Source organism: Syngnathoides biaculeatus, chromosome 12 (assembly GCF_019802595.1).
Source record: "Syngnathoides biaculeatus isolate LvHL_M chromosome 12, ASM1980259v1, whole genome shotgun sequence".
Lineage (NCBI taxonomy): Eukaryota > Metazoa > Chordata > Actinopteri > Syngnathiformes > Syngnathidae > Syngnathoides > Syngnathoides biaculeatus.
Genome location: NC_084651.1, coordinates 2881741 through 2901344, shown reverse-complemented (window position 1 = coordinate 2901344; position 19604 = coordinate 2881741). Strand labels below are relative to the sequence as shown.

The 19604-nt window shown below is 41.6% G+C and overlaps 3 protein-coding genes across 6 annotated transcripts in view; 2 read left to right on the top strand and 1 right to left on the bottom strand.

The window, feature by feature from the left end:
• Nucleotides 1-327: 327 nt before the first annotated feature.
• On the top strand, nt 328-10738 carry hif1an (hypoxia inducible factor 1 subunit alpha inhibitor). Its single transcript, XM_061836297.1, has 8 exons — nt 328-780; nt 5192-5442; nt 5597-5745; nt 6975-7120; nt 7360-7466; nt 7555-7618; nt 8737-8847; nt 10598-10738. The coding sequence occupies exons 1-8, from the start codon at nt 337-339 to the stop codon at nt 10664-10666; spliced, it is 1341 nt and encodes a 446-aa protein (XP_061692281.1). The 5' UTR covers nt 328-336; the 3' UTR covers nt 10667-10738.
• A 3970-nt stretch (nt 10739-14708) lies between these two features.
• On the bottom strand, nt 14709-19383 carry cuedc2 (CUE domain containing 2). Of its 3 annotated transcripts, none has more exons than XM_061836300.1 (9): nt 19042-19383; nt 18259-18345; nt 18050-18193; nt 17813-17874; nt 17586-17716; nt 15736-15903; nt 15121-15185; nt 14930-14990; nt 14709-14858 (listed from the first exon to the last, which is right to left on the bottom strand). In XM_061836300.1, exons 2-9 carry the CDS (start codon nt 18330-18332, stop codon nt 14712-14714), a joined length of 852 nt encoding a protein of 283 aa, XP_061692284.1. In that variant the 5' UTR covers nt 18333-18345; nt 19042-19383; the 3' UTR covers nt 14709-14711. The 3 variants fall into 3 exon arrangements, with proteins under 3 accessions (XP_061692284.1, XP_061692285.1, XP_061692286.1); XM_061836301.1 differs by having other exon boundaries at nt 18259-18341; XM_061836302.1 differs by lacking the exon at nt 19042-19383 and adding an exon at nt 18447-18572.
• The window catches only part of cdhr1a (cadherin-related family member 1a), a 287197-nt gene continuing 286179 nt past the window's right edge, over nt 18587-19604 (top strand). For both annotated transcript variants that reach the window (XM_061836296.1, XM_061836294.1), the window contains exons 1-2: nt 18587-18725; nt 18810-18904. The gene's annotated coding sequence lies outside the window, so the exon portion shown is untranslated. The remainder of the gene's footprint in view (nt 18726-18809; nt 18905-19604) is intronic.

The window sequence follows — 19604 nt, the reverse complement described above, 5'->3', positions numbered from 1 at the left end:
TTTACTGTTTGATACTCATACTGAATATTGATTAGTTAAAAACGATAAAATATGATAAAACATTTAGGGAGAACTGTAAATTTAAATAAGATAAAATCGCTAAAATAAATGAAAAAAACTTTTTTGTCTTGGCTATGCATTCATATTTGGTGATACCTTAGTTACATCTAAAAAAAATGAAAGTGCATTTGCCTCTACATTTATTTCAATTTTACTTTGTCTTGAAACGAGAGAAACAAGTGCGTTGCGAACACTCCACCACGCTAGATGTCGCTGTTTTGTTTTTTTCAGCGCCCTCCGCGCCGCAGTTTGGAGTTAATTTCGCTTGTTTTCCGGATGTCACCGCAGAGTGTAAACACGCATTCGTTCCACTGCAGCAGGGAGGACGCACCACCGCAGACTTTGCCGTATTATTCTGAATTTATCCGTTTAAAAGACCGGACGACAAAACAAACAAACAAACAAACAAAAAAAAAAACACACAACAAGGTCATTTGGTGGGGAGGACGACGGGACGGGACTCGGGACGTACATCCCCGAATCGCAGCTCCGAGCCACCGAGCGACCATGGCAGCGGCGACCGTCGCCGAGGCTGAGAAGCCGGCGACGGCGACGGCGGCGGCGGCGGCGGCGAGCGAAGGCTCAGTCGTCGCCGACGTCTCCGGCTTCCACGCGCCGGCCTGGGACGAGTCTCAGCTGCGGAGGTATACGTTCGCCACCAAGGCCGTCCCCAGGCTGTCGCACACGGACCCCAGAGCCGAGATGCTCATCGACAACGAGGTGAGCATCAGACGGCTTCACCCACACCCACCATCACTTCGCACGCATTGATTCATTTCTATCTTTATCATCACTATCGCCGTGAAACTTCCCCTTTGCCATTTTTAGTGAAACTGGACTTGCAAAACATCGTCTGTTGTTGGTGTGAAATATGACTGAACTGTCGGCGTTTTTATGTATATTTTTTGTTTTTCAACTTCGTTCCAAAAATTCATTTAATGTAACTGTTAAATAATAAAAATTTAAATATACCCCTTGAGTCATTACGTGTATAATAAAAATAAAAAATATAGATGTTGAACAAAATTCCCACTAAATAAGTAGAATGAAAACATTTCAAACCAAACATTGTTTTTTAAATAAAAAAGTCACCTTGATTAAAAAGAATGATACATTAGTTTTTCAATTTACAAATACAATTAATTTACAATAATTCCTAGGGATTAATAGGCATTGTGTAGTACAAGATATTAAAAATGTACATTTTTTTAAAATAAAATTCCCATTGAGAGATTTTGCTAAGTGCAATAGAATTGTATTTCTTAAATAAAACAAGTGATAATAAGTAATAAACTGACATTTTTTTTACATCATAATTGGTGAAGGGGAATTTTTGTTTGCAATATAAAAGTATCAAGTCAGATAACAATTTTTAAAAATTAAAGTGCCAGTTAGGGGATTGCAATAATCATGATAAAATGCAATCAAATTTTTGTTTTTTATGCAACACAATGGCTAAAAGTAATGTGCAAAAAACATACTATGATTTTTAAATTCTCTTTAGCAGTTGAAATGATAATGAAACTAAATGAGAATGTTTCAAGTATTTCTGCATCATTTAGAAATATGATTGCGTCCAAAGTGTGACGCACGTTTTGAGATGTGACCCAGATGAGCATCATTTGCGTGTCATGGCGGCCGTCTTGAGACACACACGCACACAGACGTTACAGTGGAACAATGCACGCAATGACAAGTGAAAAGTATTTCATAATTAAATTAGGCCAAGAAAAGTCACTTCAAAATATTTGCCGGCATGTGTGAGAAAACAAACAAGCCTACAAGAATAACTGAACTTGATTTTGGAGTGAGGCGGCTGGAAAGCGTTTGCCTCACAGTTCTGAGGTCCCGGGTTCAATCACGGACCCGCCTGTGTGAACTTTGCATGTTCTCCTCGTGCCTGCGTGGGTTTCCTCCGGGTGGGCACTCCGGTTTCCTCCCACATCCCAAAAACATGCGACATTAATTGGAGAATCAAAATTGCCCCTCGGTGTGATTGTGAGTGCGGCTGTTTGTCTCCACGTGCCCTGCGATTGGCTGGCGACCATTTCAGGGTGTACCCCGCCTCCTGCCCGTTGACAGCTGGGATAGGCTCCGGCACTCCCCGCGACCCTTGTGAGGATAAGCGGCTCAGAAAATGGATGGATGCATTTTGGAGTGGGCCATAATTGGTGGGAATAAGAGGGTGTTCACACTTGTGCAACTACATTATTGTCGTTTATTTTTACTTCCCCTGTCAATAGTATTCACACCAAATAGATTATAATAAATGTCTAAAAAACGGAATAATTTTCCTGACATTTCTTCAATTTTCTGTTGCGTAAAGATGACGCTCCAATATCGAAAAAAAAAAAAAAAATGAAGTCGTTTATGAATGTTTGTGGCACCACGTGCTGCGTTCAAATGTCGTCGCCGCGTCCTCCAACAAAAGCAAAAACAATAATCTCGCCGCGCGGAAGTGGGCACCCGCTATCGTGGAACACCCATGTTTACGTGCGGTGTGCGCGTACTCAAACCCCCCCCCCTCCTCCCACGCTTTAGCGGCGTCGGGAGCGCGCCTCTGCGTACGTTGCTTCAGTCACGTAGCCTCCGTCTCCACGCGTGTCGGATTTAGTCCCGAGGTGTCCGATGGCACGCTTGCCTCGCACCACGGACGCGCTGCTCTTTGAGTGTCGGGTTTCGCTCCTGCTCCTGCTCCTGGTCCTCCTGCACCGTCTCTGTTGTTATAATATATGAAAATAATATATATATATATATATATTTGGGTGTGACTAATGCTAAAGCTATCTGGCAGGTCTTTTGTCAACCGTTTTAGTGATATCACATGGATTGTTTTTTCTTTTTTTTTTTTTGTATTGGTAGGGGAAGTTATGTATGTTAAAACCAGTGAAAGTGCATGCTTTTTTTTTTTTAAAATGCATTTCCCAAACTATCATAACTTTCGTCTTTATGAACCTATTTTTAGTAAAGTTTGCTCAGCATGGTTAGTGAAGATTTCAAGTGTTTTTACACAGATTTTCCAAAATTAAATATAAAAAAAAAATGTCAAAAAAAATCATTTTGGGTACTGGAAAATGATTTTACTCACCTTTCATGTTTTTAAAAGCCATTTTTGAACTGCAAATTTTGTGAAATGTGGCCTGTGGTTTGCTCAACATGGTTACAGATGACATAAAGATTTTAAGTGTTTTTCCATATATTTTCCAAAGTTAAATTAAAAATAATTGTCACTAAAAATTAATATTGGGTACTGGATAATGTTTTTACTCACCTTTCATGTTTTTTTTTTAGCCCTTTCCGGGCAGGGGTTGCAAATTTGCAACAGGTTTAATATAATCAAAAATTTCAAGTCGAGAGTATAATTTTCTGAAAGTATCAGATTTTTCTCTCTGCAAAATCTTACATGGTCCATAGAGGTTTAAAATAATTTTTGAACTGTAAACTTTGGAAAATATAGCCTGTGGTTTACTCAGCATGGTTAGTGATGACACATAATAAAGATTTCAAGTGTTTTTACAGATATTTTCCAAAGTTAAATGGAAAAAAAAAGTCACTAAAAATTAATATAGTCTACTGGAAAATGATCTTACCCACTTTTCATGTTTCTTAAGGCCATTTTTGAACTGTAAATTTTGGAAAATGTTGCCTGTGGTTTATAATGCAAGTATTTAGTGGAAAAGGAATTTTCAAAGTCGTAGCGATAACTTGGAAATGTGATCTGTGGTGGCGCTTCGTGGAAAGGTTAGCCACGCGAAAGCATTCCAAGTTGAAGTTAACTGGAAAAATAAACATGAAACTAAAAGCGATGAATCGGACGTTGTGTATTTCAGCAAATGTGCTACTTTAACGCTAACTGACGATGCAAATCCCCGTAGCCAAGGTAACTAGCTAGTATCGATGTTGCTGTAAACGTAAGCAATGTTAGCATGCTAGTGATAAATGGATTGTAATGGATGGAATTACAATGGAATTGTTATACTTTCTGCAAAAAAAAAAAAAAAATAAAAAAAAAATCATGATTTGAAAACCATCTACTGAACCAGTAAGCGAGTAAGTACACTGTGTAGGGATTTGCGAGTTTGGACCCTACGCGTGTTCACGAGTCGAGGAAGATATGACCAATGATTAGAAAAAAGTTAACAGCAAATGGATTGATTACAAAGGAATGTGCAATACAGACGTGCGGCCGGGTCTCATCTCGGTATCTGCCGCACACGAGACGTGTGTCTTCTGGCAGGATAGCCAAAGAAGAAGACAAAAGCTGCCCGGTAACACAAGGTTTTTACATGTATGGGTCCATATTAAAACTTGCTGCGCCTCCGCATTTTGGTCCTAGGCCGGGATTGTAACGTTCCGCTCCTTATCTGGTGTTGTTCGTCTCCACGGCGACGCCTGGGAGGGAAGGATGCCACCAGAAAAGATCAAGGACGACCACCAACTCCACAACACGTCCTTGTCTGATTAGCAAATGGGCAACACTTTATCCGTTAAATGTATAAGGTCATATTTAAGCAAATAATGAAAGTGCAATAAAAGTAAAATAGTCTCCAACTGGCACGTTTTGACTGATGCCTTTTAGCTGCCACACGTCCATTCAGAAAAGGTTTTCTTTTTGGAATTAAATTGCTTACTTTAACCGGAATCACCTTGCCGTACCTTAGCTACAAGTCGAATCCCCGGTCTGGTTCTCAGCTGTCAGCGCCACAAATCTTCACGGGCCAAGCTGTCTGCTGGCTAGCTAGCCAGCTGCTGGAGCGTCCTTTTCTGCTAGCCTGCTGCTCAGCTAGCTGCTCGATCCTCCTTTTCCGCGAGCCTGCTGGTTAGCTAGCTGCTCGAGCCTCCTTTTCTGCTAGCCCGCTGGCTAGCTAGGTGCTCTAGCGTCCTTTCACGCTCGCGTTGTATGCGCTTCCATTTTTATCCGTGCAACTCACATCAGCTTGGCTAAATGCAAACCTCGTTTAGCGGGGAGCCCGTTTATCTCTTTACTCATTTACTCACTTGAAAACTTTATGGCGCGCTCAGTGAAGCTGCACTGCGTACATGCACAAGTCAAAATGGCGGTGGCAATTATTGTATTTACTATTTCTTATGTCGTGAGTTGAGACTAAGTATTGTACGTCCATATTTGCAGGAGCCGGTGGTTTTAACGGACACAAATCTGGTGTACCCTGCGCTGAAATGGGACGTGGCGTACCTCCAAGAGAACATCGGCAACGGCGACTTCTCTGTCTACATCGCGGAAAACCACAAGTTCCTTTACTACGACGAGAAGAAAATGGCCAACGTGGAGAACTTTGTCCCCAAGTCCCGACGGCTCGAGATGAAATTCTCCGAGTTTGTGGAGAAGATGCAGCAAGTGCAGCAAATGGGAGGGGAGGAGCGGTAAAACACGATTTCGTGACGTTATGAGTATGGCCATGGAAAACATTCAAACGTGTATCTCAAGGAACAACTGTTCACGGCGCTGAAAAGGGAAATTTCAGGGCTGGTTTTACAAGTTTTTTTTTTTTTTCGTGTGTACGTTTGCGTTGCTCAGGGTGTACCTGCAGCAGACGCTCAACGACACGGTCGGAAAGAAAATCGTCGTCGACTTCCTCGGTTTCAACTGGAACTGGATCAACAAGCAGCAGGCCAAGAGGAACTGGGGCCAGCTGACATCCAACCTGCTGCTCATAGGCATGGAGGGTACGCACTTTCCGAGTCTCTCGCCGTTTCTCCGCCGTCAGAGATGCCAGTCACTGCGATTTGACAGCCGCCGTCGCGCTCGCCAATCTGCACAGTCGCGCAGGAAAAATCACGCGCGTGAAATTTGTTACGAGTCGAAATACATCGCTTTTGAAAGATGTCGCTTATTTTGTGTAGTCTTGAGCAATGTTCCCTCGAAGCTGCGCAATTGCGCACTTGTACCGCATTCTCAGCGCACATGAAAACCGATCCAGCGCAGTGAACCACGGCCTGACGTCTTTTTTAACACGGAAGCACACAGGATTTGCTGCTCAGCCTACTTCGATTTCCTAGTTTACATGATACCGCCCCCCTCTGCTCTTAAAGGGGTACAGTACACTCATAATTACAAACAGAACACACACGCGAAACTTTATACAGTGATGCCTCGGCTCTCAACCACAATCCGTTCCAGAAAACGGTTCGAGAAGTGATTTGTTCGCAAACTGAATCGATCTTTCCCATTACAATGAATGGAAAAATAAATAATGTGTTCCAAGCCTAAAAAATTGGGCTTTTTAAAGCATTTTTTAAATAGCTTTTCCTGATAATAAACTGCATAGTAGAAATACATGTATAGTTAAAATACTTTATATAATAAAATAATTTAACAAATACATATTTTTTTTTGCTTAAAATGTATGCTTTAGTCGTAGAGTGCGTAAACTTTTTTTTATTAATAAAGGTGCAGAATAACTTTAAGCAACAACTTGCCCTCTTTGGAGCCATGATTGTCGTCCTCAATCAGAAGAAAAACAACAGTCAATACCGGGGCGTGTTTGTGTACAGAGGCTGCGTTATACAGAATAACAAAAGTGCGCCGTTTGCGCCCTGCACGATGTTATTTCCGTTTTTTTTTTTTCGCCGGCCTGGGAATCCACAACAAAGCGTGTCGTGGGTCCGCTGGTCTGGCCACGCGCAATATGTTATTTCCGCGTTTCATCGGGGGCGTTCGAGTACTGATTTTTGTTTGAAAACAGAAGCAAAGAAATACTGAAATTTTCGCTCGAAAACGGAGAGGTTCGTGAACAGAGGCTTTACCGTATCTGCGGGCATGACTGGTGGACCACACCCGTAACTTTGTATCTGCGGGCATGACTGACCACACCCGTACATTTGACAAACGTGAGTGACTGGAGATACTTTATAATAACGCAATATAACTCAAGTCGTATCTCCCCCACGCTCAGGCAACGTGACGCCGGCGCATTACGACGAGCAGCAGAACTTCTTTGCCCAAATCAAAGGCCACAAGAGATGCATCCTCTTCCCTCCAGACCAGTTTGAGCGTCTCTATCCTTACCCCGTACACCACCCCTGTGACAGGCAGAGTCAAGTAAGTCAAGAGTATTACAAAGAACATTCAAAAGCAAACTTCCTCATAGCGACGTTGATTTACTCCGATACACTTGTTTGGATGGTAAACGTACGCCGACTACTGTACAAAGCGATATAAAAGAATACAGTATTTACAAAAATCTGAGCGGTGCGCTCGCCTTTGGGAGATGTACCCGTAAACTATAAACAAACTAATGCTGTATTGTAGTCCAAAATGTTATTGTTTGTCATTTCTAGGTTGATTTTGACAACCCCGACTACAAGAGGTTCCCCGCTTTTCAGAATGTAGTTGGCTACGAGGCGGTGGTGGGCCCAGGAGACGTCCTCTACATCCCCATGTATTGGTGAGAAGTGCAATTTACGTCGGTAAACATTCTTTTGTTCATTTTTATTCAACGTATTATTCAGCATTATTTTGTATTTCTCCCTTAGGTGGCATCACATAGAATCACTGCTGAGCGGAGGAGTGACAATCACAGTCAACTTTTGGTACAAAGTATGCATTTTAATCAGATTTAAGTACAGTGGTGCATTGAGATGCAAGTATTATTTGTAGCGTGAGCACGCTCGTCATTTCAAGTCAACCTTCCGCATTGAAATGAATGAAAATGCCGTTAATCTGTTCCAGCGTCCCAACTCCCCCAACATGTTTTGTGGTTTTGAAGAAAAATAGCTGTCAATAATAGTACATATACTTCATAAAAGTATACACTAATGGCATAATTAATTACAATGCGAACAGATTCTGCCACATCTTCCGTTTCAGTTCAATGTACACTGTGATGTTCCTTGTAGCGTGCACTTTTTGCCATCTGGGTGGCGCTATCTTCAGAGATTATAAAGAATATAATATGCCTGTATTTATTTTCTCTCAACATCGCACTGGTGCCTGTTGTGAAATGAGTTAAGTTCACCGCCACCGTACAGCACTTCTATCTTAATTTTTTACTTCCAAGTCAAAAAATTGGCCCAATCACAGCTCGGATCTCGAAAACCCCACAGTTGGAGGTCACTCGTATTTCAAGGCAACACGGTACAATATCCCTAAAAAAAACAACGCAATTCCCAGCCTACAGAGCGCACCTGGTTATAAGCCTCACCCAGTACATTTGTAAAGGAAATACCATTTGGTACATAGATAAGCTGTAAGTGCCCACATTGAAACACAAAATATTTAAAAAGAAAGATATTACACAGAAAGTTTAACGCTAGCGCCGCCGCTATCGCCATGCTAATGCTAATGCTAGCGCCGCACAAACAAGGCCGGTTAAAAAAAAAAAAAAAAAACGTACTGGTAAAAATCACTGAGACACGGCAGTAACACGCTAGCGCAGCGCTAACAGGGCCGGATCGGTAAAAGTCACTTCCTCGGCACATATATTCCACCGGTCTCACTCTTACCTTTCCCGCTCGAGTGCCCCCTTGCGGCCGTCAGAAAAAAATGCAAAAATTAGCTGCATGCATCACTGCATAAACCGCAGGGTTGAAAGCGTGTGAAAAAAGTCGCGTTATGTAGGCCAGAAATTACGGTATTTACATCACACACAGATTCTTTTTCAAATGTTCTTCTCGGGCTTATTGGCATATTTTCATGATCTTGATGTTTGTGTTCAGGGGGCGCCCACGCCCAAGAGGATAGAATACCCGCTGCGAGCCCACCAGAAGGTGGCCATCATGAGGAACATCGAGAAGATGCTGGGAGAAGCGCTCGGCGACCCTCGACAAGTAAACGCTCTTTGCTTCTTCTTCTTTTGTTTTTTTCCCTCTTTCTCTCGCTATGAACAGTGAACTCCTACGTGGATCCAGCACTTGGATCCAGAACCGCTTTTAGGTCACCTGTCGCGAGAAAATCCCTGCGGCACGCTCGACCCTGCCAGCAACCCACTTTCTGCTTTTATTTATGGCTCACCAACGTCACACTCTTAATAGATTTTTTTTTTTTTTTTTGTTCTTCACATTTTAAAACAATTCCCAAGTGTCTGTGAGTTCGACATGCTCAGTCAGGATTAATAGTACACGTTCGAGACCGGATCTCTTTTCTTGATGCAATAAAATAGAATGGAAAGAAAAAGTCAAACGGTAATGAATGTATTATTTGTGTAGTATTTACTGTAGTATTTATGCGTCGGAAGTGTGAGCTTTCGGGCGTGAGTCGTGGGCAACAGTAGCTCCTTGTCAGTTGTTCTCATTTGATATTAGCTTTGGCTTTCCTTGCCCACATGTGAGGACATTACAGTATCTTACGTGCTGCGTTATTACTAAATTATCTCAAATTGAGGTGTGTCTGTCTGAAGCTCGCAACTTTCTTCTTCTTTCGGCTTGTCCCTTTCGAAAAAATTTGGCTCGGCCAGGCAGGTAGCTAGCCAGCAAGCTAGTACACTCAAGCCCCGGTTTTCAAACGAGAATTTCAAGATTTTTTTGCTTCTGTTTTCCAACGAAAATCGGTACTCGAACGCCCCCGACAACACCAAAATAACATTGCGCACGGCCAGACCAGCTGACCCACGACGCGCTTTGTTGTGAATTGTCACGCCGCCGAAAAAACCCGGAAATGACATAATGCGTGTGGCGCAAGCGGCTGACACACCCACGACGCGCTTTGTTATTGTCAATTCGAACACTCCCCGAAAAACAAAAAAACGGAAATGACATAACGCGTACGGAGCAACCAGCGCGCTTTTGTTATTGTGTATGAAGCAGCCTCTGTACACAGACGTGTCCCGGTTGTGATTGTTGTTTTTCTTTTTATTGAGGACGACCGTATTAACCCCCAATCATGGCTCCAAAGAAGGCAAGTTGCTTGTTTAAAGTTATTCTGCCCTTTTGTTCATGGGGGCTGAGTCGCTACAGATACGGCAATGTACTTGCGGCCTAGCGTACTCTACTACTAAAGTAGATATTTTAAGCAAAAAATAAATATATTTTCTAAAATTATTTTATTATATAAAGTATTTAAACTATACATGTATTTCGACGAGGCAGTTTATTATCAGGAAAAGCTGAAAAAAAATGCTTTAAAAAGCCAAATTATTTCGGCTTGGAACGCATTATTTCTTTTTCCATTCATTGTAATGGGAAACATCGATTCGGTTTTCGAACATATCGCTTCTCGAACCGTTTTGTGGAACGGATTGTGGTCGAGAACAGAGGCATCACTGTCGTGCAGGTAGCAGTCTTAGCCAATGCTAACCTGCGTTACCCTTTTGGCTTAGATTACGCTTCAGCTAATGCTTGAAAATGGCTTTTTCCTTCGGGATTTTCAACCAGCCTGGGTCAGAAAAATGACCTATTTTGAAACCATTGAAAATGCGGCAATACAAAAAAAAATTGAAATGAAAAAATGTGAAAACAAAATGAGCTAAAAGTTGAATCCAAGGGTGCCAGTGGTGGTCCACTGTATTTGTGTACAAGCCAACAAAAGTCTATTTTCCATAATATGTGCAACATTTTTATTTTATTTTGTTTTCCTGCCCAGGTGGGACCGTTGCTGAAAACCATGATCACGGGCCGATACGAAGACCCCAACGAGGAGGCGGCCCCTTGAAAGCGCGGCGTCGTGACTTTTGGACTATGTCGCTGCATGGCAATGAGCAGCCGTCTTCTCCGAGTGCCATCGTTTTTGCCGATCTCATGGGAGGTGACCGTACTTGAACAAGATTTTTTTTTTTCCCCGTCTTGCTTAGTTATTATTTATGTCAGTCAGTGTTCTAAGAGTTCATAATCAAAAAAAAAATAAAAAATAGAATGTGCTGTGAATTAAAGCTTTTGATAGGAATCTCAGTGACAAAACACAAGTGAAGATTTAGTGGTGTGAAATTTAAAATTTCGCTAACCCGGTCGTGTCGAAAGCAGTTGTTACTGACGGACTGAACACGATCCTCCACATCGAGGCCGACGAGTCCTTGAGTCAAAACGGACTTTTAATGGAAAGTTGTGCCTGGCTGGCGTCGTGCTAGCTCACTTAGCTTAGCTCGACTAAAATTTCCAAGTACGGCGACGTCTCTGCCTTTCAGTGACTCTTCCAGTTTCTCTGTTGCGACCTGCCGATGATGCTCTTAATTCAGATATTTGATTGATGACTTTTTTTTTTAATAAAATTTCTCATCCACTTGCCAAAAGTTCCAGAAACCCGTTCGGGCTACGGAAATTTAGTAGGAAATTGTACATTAAGTAAACACTTTTTTCATGTTCAAAAGTGGATGGATTTGTTTTGACACCCAGTACGATGTACTTCAAATACAGTACATGTACTTTGTTGCTTCCCACCACTGTTGACATGAAACAAACTCGTATTTTAATTTGAAGGTTCCAAATGAAACAAATTAATACAACTAAAGATTTTCAGAAAATGCAATTATTTGCTGTAAATAGCTATTAAAACATATAAATCTAAATGTATCGAAAAGTGAAAGAAAAGCTACAAAATTTAAGTGGAGAGCAAATTGCTTTATTTCATAATTTTTTCAGTACAGGAAAAAATAAATTTATTTTCAATATACATCATAGAAATGGGAAAAAAGCACGTTTAATTGAACAGCAAATATGTAATTTCTAAATGTTTCCTAAATTATTTTTCTTTTTTCTGTAAGAAAGGGAAACATTTTTATTTACCTGAAGTAAAAAAATTAAAAGGTTGTATACACTTGTTTAATTGGACTCTTTCCAATTAATTTTCATACTAATTAATTTGTGATTATTTGAAAAAAGTATGGCATTTTTTAAAAATGTAGTGTTTTTATTGACGGTGACAATATAGTTCTCTGTTAATCACTGCATTACGTTTTTTGTACAAAATCCTACTAAATTGTCCTGTAAAATGATGAAACTAATCCCTGCATGACGTCCACCACAATAATTCCATTTGGCTCTCAATAACAATTGTACAAATATGTATATGTAACATCTGCCCATTTTAATATTGAACAGTATTAACCGGCATTGTTGTTAAGGTATGTTTAGAGCAAATGAATTCACAGGAGCTGTGTTATTAAAAATAATAGTAAATTTGTGGGAGTGAGGGCTGGCATGTTAATAAATCATCTCAGTGTAGTAATGTACATGATAAAAATATTGTAGGATTTAAGAAATACGAGCGGGAACCTTCATGTAATAAAAAAGTGCACCGGCGGGCATCCAAATCATTTTTGTGTTCTTGATAATCTTTGACTCGTACTTCAAGGACAATTGGATTAGGAATGACAATTTTTTTCCTCTCAATTTTTATGTAGATCTTAATATCGCAGGTTACGTCCTTTGGGAAACAAATTTACAGTAAGGCTCATATTTAAGGTTTATACTGTAACCACGATCTGGTTCAAAGCTGCTTCACGGCGCTTTGTGTGACGTACACCGCTAGCTACAATAGAAATATTCAACGGGGATGCAAGACTGGACTGTGTCTAATTCTGCTTTTGCGTGTCAAACACCATAGAAACAAGTAGGAGGAGATCTGGTTTTGCTTTTAAAAGAACATAACGGTTGCAATACAGGCTGGAACATTTCTGGTAAATTACCTGGGTGGGTGTTACGCTGGGGAATTTTGAAAATGTTGCAAATCATCTTTCCCCATTGAGATGAATGGAAATGCCATTAATCCGTTCCAGCCTCATTTCACTGTTTTGAAATTCAGCCGTGCACAATGAGTGAACTTAACTTGTATCTCAAGGCATGGCTGTATTGTAAATTGGAAACCTTCAATGGGAATTCATGGAAAGTAATAACAAAATTAAGTAAATTCATGATTCATTCCTGTAAAATCCCGTCGAAAGCTTCTAATTTAAAAAAAAAAAAACCTTGATTTTTGCAAACTTGATTGAAATTTACACGAACAGGACTTCACGATTTAATAAAGACACAATTTGCAAGTCAATGTCAGTGTATTTTTTTTCGTTTTGTTTTTGTCTTTGTGGTTGTTACTGTAGACGTTGCGGTTAACGTCAATAACTGAATGCTTCACCAAAGAATATGAATGCTATGAATCTAATTTGTTTGCTCGTTGACACTTCCATTCATACGCTGTCCGCTAGCTGTATGGGTTGCAACTCTAGAAAGAAGGCGTCGTGTTCCCAAATGTTGTACTGAGTGAAGATGCTAACAACGTTCAAGCGTTCATCGCTCGTGTTCAACGATGCAAACGAAGATAAATGTGTTGTTGATTTCGGCATCAAGACGTGGATATCGTCCCAACACAAATAATACATCGCCAAGTTCCTGACAGATAAGAGCAAGAAAAGTGATTTCACAAAATACGGGAGCGATTGCTTTTTTTAGGGTAGACAGGAAAGAGAGAAACATGATGGATTACAAAATTAGTCTTTGATATAAATTGTGCATTTTCATCAAAGCAAGAAGGTTACAAGTTCAGTCAACGGCCACTGCACGCGTTACAGTCATAGCGATCGTCGTTAACCACGCACGGACGCCACTGCTGCCGTGCAATGACTCAAATATGAATTCAAGAGCATCCAGTAGAAACACACGATTGACCAGTGTGGGACCACGTACCTTACAACTCACTCCAAATGGATTAAAAAAAAAAAACCAAAACACTTTTCATCAGGCATCAACATTTTTCTTCAAAGATGATCTTAGCTTATACTCTTCTGACAACTCTTTTATGCGAGCGATGTGGCAAATATAAAAAGACGCCCTCTAATAATAAATATACCCGCAAATCTAAAACGGGTTGCTCAAAAACACAACCGTAATTCCCGGCCTACAGAGAGCACCTGGTGATAAGCCTCGGTACACAGAAAGAGTTTAACGCTAGTGCGGCTACGCTAACGCTATTGCGTCGCTGTTAACGCTAATGCGGCGGTGGTAATGCTAGTGCTGTGGTGCTAACACTAATCTGGTGGTGCCAATGCTAACTAGAGCAGTGGTGCTAACGTGGCGGCACTAACGCTAACTAGCGCGGCGGCTGTGGAAAAAAGTCGCGGCTTGTCGGCCAGGAATTACGGTAATTGGACAGACTAAAATAATGTATGCACGGGAAGTTGCGTTATTTACCTGGAGGGGAAACCACAGTGCAAACAATCACAAATCATAATTTACACGAGATTTGGTGGCACGGCAAAAAAAACAAACAAAAAAAAAGTCAGTGCTCTCGTACGTACAAGCAGTTGAAATAAGAGCGCAAACTATTTAAAGCACCACTAGAACTTGACGGAAATTGTTGTATCGTAATCTCCGCAAATGACCTTGAATTTCCTACGGACTCCACAAGATGGTGCCAACGGGCTGTGGGGCAATCGTGAATTTGCGAGTTACGAATTGCAAATAGGCTCCGGACCACATTTTAACAGCCAAAAAGGTTAAGAATGGTAGTTATAAAAAAAATCAAATAATAAAAAAATAAATAAAAAAATACAGTGACGAGGTACAAAATGCGCCATTAAAACCAAATTCCAACCAAAAACAACAGAAAAAGATGAATAATGAGAACTGTACACAGCATGGCAACATCATCGCTCACTTTGACAAAATTAAAAAAAAAAAAAAAAAATCCACTTCAAACCAGAGCAATTGTATAAATAAAAACGAAAATACTGTCAGGTCAGATAAAACGTGTGGCCGTAGCGGCCGCGGCATCAGTGAAATCGATATTTGCGAGCCGGCTTGAGGTTGACGTACGTCTTCTTCATGTCGTCCGTCTCGTTCTTCTTCACCACCTGGTAGCGTTCCCCTTTGGTGCTCACCACCTGGTTGCCGTGGTAGCGCACCAACTTTTTCGGAGCCTGCCAAAATTCGGAAACAGAACCCGAGTGAAAACCGAGCTACACGTTTGCCGACGGACTTCAGTTCTGACCTCTTTGGGGGCGACGGGTCGATGTGTCTTTTTGTCCTCTTCGTTGTCGACGAGCATATACCTGCAAAAATCAACATTTTGCTTTTTATTTTTTCATTGCACTGACTCCACGAGACTGACTTTTGACCCCCCTTCCCCCAAATTCAAATAATCAAAACAATGACAGTATTTACCGGTACTTAGTCACTTACTTCTCTAATATGCTTTCTTTCAGTTTCTGATCCGCCAGTGAGGAGATGTTCTTCCCTTGATTAACCTTATGCCCAAAAAAAAAAAAGATGCGGTTAGTTTTTTTTTTTTTCTTCCCTCCTCCACGCGACAAAGGTATGGAAGTAAATCAGTGCCACTAGGTATTTAATTTGAAATGCTGCAGAAAACAGGACTTGAATTTGAAATGTAAAGTGGTCACATTTTCAAAAGTTGTATTTCAGTGTCACTTTTCAATGTTAACAATTCAACCGGCTACAATTCGCTGTCTAAAATTCACCGTCTGTGCCGCCAGCCAGGGTTACTTCAGGTCAGAACCGAACAGCCAGCCAATCCAGTTACGCTTTCTTTGTATGTGACGTCATGTGACTAAGAAAGCGTGACTGCGATTGGCTGGCTGTTCGGTTCTGACCTGAAGTAACCCTCCCTGGTGGCACAGACGGTGAATTTTAGACAGCGAATTGGCGTCGGTTTATTTGCGATTGAAAATGTGGTCACTTTACCTATTTTATGTGGCATTTCAAATTCAAATCCTGGTGGCACTTCTGTACTTGCATCCATGGTGTAGTTGACATATAAGGCAAAAGGTGGACACGCACGTTGAGCGGCGTGGGGCTGAGTTGGACGTCGCCCTCGATGATGAGCCGCACGGCTTCGTCCATGTCGCCTTTGGCGATCGACAGGGCGCTGCGGGCCTCGGACAGACTACATTTGGGGAACATCTCCAGGAGGTGCTGCTCCTGGGTTTCCAACTCCGACACTGGGAGCTGGCAACACAGGATTACGGAAAGTCATGCACCAATGCCTGCGTGAATGCTGATGAGTATTCACACTCTCACTAAAATTCTCAACTTGTTGAAAAATCATTATTCTGTCAATTTGATCTTTTTCTATTCCAGCATTCTTGAAAATGAGAAGTTCATTTCCATTTTTTTGCCGATTGAGTAAAATGAGCTTTTAATTCTGGTTCCTGGTTGAATCGAAACATTTTCCTTTAGGGTATTCCTAATTAATATATAATTACCGTAATTTCCGGCCTACAATCCGCAACTTTTTTTCCCCCACATGCTTTCAACCCTGCGGTTTATGCGGTGATGCGGCTAATTTGTGCATTTTTTTTTCCTAACGGGCGGACGGGGGCACTCGAGCAGAAAAAAGAAAGAATGAGACCGGTGGAATATATGTGCCGAGGAAGTGACTTTTACCGGCCCTCTTAGCGCAGTGCTAGCGTGTTGCTGCTGTGTTCCTGGCATGTCTCAGTGATATTTACTGGTTTTATTTTAACCGGCCCTGTTAGCGTTAACGCCACGCTAGCGTTAAACTCTTTCGGTGTACCATCTTACTTTATAAATATCTCGAGTTTCAATGTGGGCACTTGCGGCTTTTACACAGCTGCGGCGTATGTATGTACCACATGGTATTTCCTTTACAAATGTACTGGGTGAGGCTCGTAACCAGGTGCGCTCTGTAGGCCGGGAATTACGGTAAGTCAAATTTAAGATGAGGTGAAATGGCACTGTGTAAAGGCGTGACATGTCCGTCAAATATGTTCCGCAAAATGCAAACAACGAGAGATGAACAACGATGCTGCGGCAGTCGAGGTGCAATAATCATGCAAATGATTGACATTAAATCTATTGTCAATTTAATCAACTTTTATAATCATTTAGAAAATTGTCCAAATTCTTGGAATTTCAGCCTCTCAACAGTAAATAGTCTCAGATTTCTGTCGGTTGATTGATTCATTTTGTGTTTAATCCCAAAAAAGATTTCCAATCATCTGCTTTGGCTTCGCAAAACAAAACAATGCTAACTATGGAAGTAAATATGTATGGCCACTAGGATTTGAATTTGAAATGTAAAGTGATCACATTTTCAATAGTTGCTACAATTCGCTGTCTGAAATTCACTGTCTGTGCCCCACCAGGCAGGGTTACTTCAGGTCAGCAACAAACAAACCGCCAGCCAATCGCAGTTACCGCTTTGTCAGTCACGTGACATCACATACTAAGAAAGCGTAACTGGATTGGCTGGCTGCTTGGTGACCTGAAGTAACCCTGCCTGGTGGCGCAGACGGCGAATTGTAGCAACTGTTGAAAATGTGACCACTTTACATTTCAAATTCAAATCCTGGTGGCACATATTCACTTCTATGCTAACCAATTTGTCCCATTCTGATATTTTAATGACCAAACCAATACCTGAATCATAATAAATGTCTATTTTCTGCACTTTTGATTTGAAACATTGATTTGAATTTTTTTTTTTCCGTTCATTAACTGAAAAAAATAAAACAACAGATTACTGGATTATCAAAATAATCCCTTGTCTGTAGTGTTTATTACGTAGCAGCAAGTGACAAGGCCCACCCTTAGTGCTCTTTTAATAGTCACGGTGCTCCACTTATGTGCGCCCCTGGTTTTAAATAAATGATGACTTGGTGTATTACCTTGGCGGTGGCGCCCTCTGTCTGTGTTTGAAGGCACTGCATTTCCCTGCCGGGTGGCGCTTCGCTCGGGTGGTGGGGGGCGTTTTTCAACAAGCCGTCTTCTGGCTTGGACGCCCCGTTTTCTTCGTCCACTAAAAAGGAACACGTTTACATTCTGAGTGTCATTCAGCACCCTGCAAAGTTACGATAAGAAAAAAAAAAAAAAACGAGGGCAAGAGCAGACGTACCTGATAGGCGAGCTGTAGCGAGTACGGACGCCAGGCTAAACATCATTTCACACACTTTGACGCTGCAACACACAAAAAAACCCCCCACAATTACAACTGTAGACAACAATGTGTGCATAAGAAAGAATTGATTACTTATATTTGTGCTTGTGAGTAGTATAAAAGTTCTAAAAAAAATACTTTTAAGCCCACTTTAAATGAACATGCACCGAAAGCGGGATAAAGCGCCGTTGTCACCTGTCGATTTTGGCAAATCCCGGCACGTACGCTTCCAGCATCTCGGCGAAGACCTCCACGTCAAAATTCTCTTCCACGCTCCGCTGGGAGCCAAGATCTTCCAGAACTCCGGTGATGTAAGAGAGGAGGACCTCATCCAGTGCGCTGTAACGACAAGTTGCACAGAATTACACAAAAATAAAACTGTGCATCAGAGGTGAGCGCTTTACCTGAGATCTGCATCGGGGATGTAAGTCTGTAGGAAGTCGTGCAACGCACCGTGGATGATTTTGTGGAGGTCCATGGTGGTTATCTAACTGGACACAGGAGGAAAATGCAGAAAGCTGAACAGCTGCGGGTGGGCGTGGTGTGGCCGACGACATATCAAGCGCACCCGCACCAAATAGGGCACACTTACGTGAACAAGTTGCAAAACAACTTCGTCTGACACTTTGGTGATTTTTGTAACATGCATGTTGTTTTTATTGTGTGCCCCTGGCGCACAGCTACAGTGTTTAACGCACGACGTAACTTCCCAGTCTGAAATAATCGAGTTGTGAAAGCAACATTAACGACAAACGCCTGAGGGAAGCCACACGCTGCGTTTTTGTTAAAAGCTAAAACAAGTGACTTAATGCACGAACATCACCCCCCCCCCAAAAAAGGTTTCGTCATTCATCGACGATTCTTGATAGTCGTAAGTAAACCGTACCGTTGTGTACCGTACAATTAGCGTCCTAGCAATGCTAACTATATGCTAACCTATTGTGTTCTTTTACAGCACATTTACACCAAGACCGATGACTGTTGTCAACTTTTAGTCACTCGACGATGTCAACCAACATCAGAACTTTCACAAACAACGGGAGATAACAGGTATTTATTTTATTTCATGACTCGGTACACCGGGGATGCTGTTGCTAGTTAGCGAACATGCTAACAACTCAAAGGCTAACCCAAACGGCTTCATCTTACGAATGCTCGAAACGACGCCGATTTTGGAGCTCACTCACAATGTCCGAAAGTGTGAGGACATGAAGGGCTCGCGCCGTGCCTCAAAGATATATTCCTGAGAAAAAAATGGGCAGTGCAAGAAGCTCGAGTCCAAGTGGCTCTCAGTCTGGCCGTCTGGGGAGCTTATTAGCAATTCACAACATTGGGACGTCATTTCCTCACATTGTAAAAACAGGCGACTCCGTTCAACCCGTCTACTGTACTGCACATTATGAATATGTTTTTCACGTTTTTTGGGGGACTGTTCATACATCAAGCAAAAGGAGTGGAGTGTAAATAACATTTCCCCCTCCCACAATTCAAGAGTTCTCAAGTGTTTCAAACAATGGAGTTCACATCATTTCATCCCCACCCATCTCCCCTCAATTTACATTTTTCATTGAAATCCATATTAATTGCTCAAGTGAATGCTATTCTGTTAGGATTAAGCATTTGGTCAAGATTACACACTTACAAAAATTGACATACGGTAAGTGATATCTTTTGATAGTTTTCCATGCATAGTTGATAACTTTGGTGTTATATGAACAAATATTGATGTCATTAGCTTCCGTTCTCAGTT

What these genes read in the sequence shown, in the direction of transcription:
- hif1an (XM_061836297.1), top strand. Translation starts at nt 337, where the DNA reads ATGTCACCGCAGAGTGTAAACACGCATTCGTTCCACTGCAGCAGGGAG. An exon ending in AGATGCTCATCGACAACGAG is followed by an intron (nt 781 to 5,191) that starts GTGAGCATCAGA and finishes CCATATTTGCAG; the next exon opens with GAGCCGGTGGTTTTAACGGA. An exon ending in CTCTACATCCCCATGTATTG is followed by an intron (nt 7,467 to 7,554) that starts GTGAGAAGTGCA and finishes TTTCTCCCTTAG; the next exon opens with GTGGCATCACATAGAATCAC.
- cuedc2 (XM_061836300.1), bottom strand. Translation starts at nt 18,332, where the DNA reads ATGGACCTCCACAAAATCATCCACGGTGCGTTGCACGACTTCCTACAG. An exon ending in CGCTACAGCTCGCCTATCAG is followed by an intron (nt 17,717 to 17,812) that starts GTACGTCTGCTC and finishes GTTCCTTTTTAG; the next exon opens with TGGACGAAGAAAACGGGGCG. An exon ending in TCAGCCCCACGCCGCTCAAC is followed by an intron (nt 15,186 to 15,735) that starts GTGCGTGTCCAC and finishes TTTGGGCATAAG; the next exon opens with GTTAATCAAGGGAAGAACAT.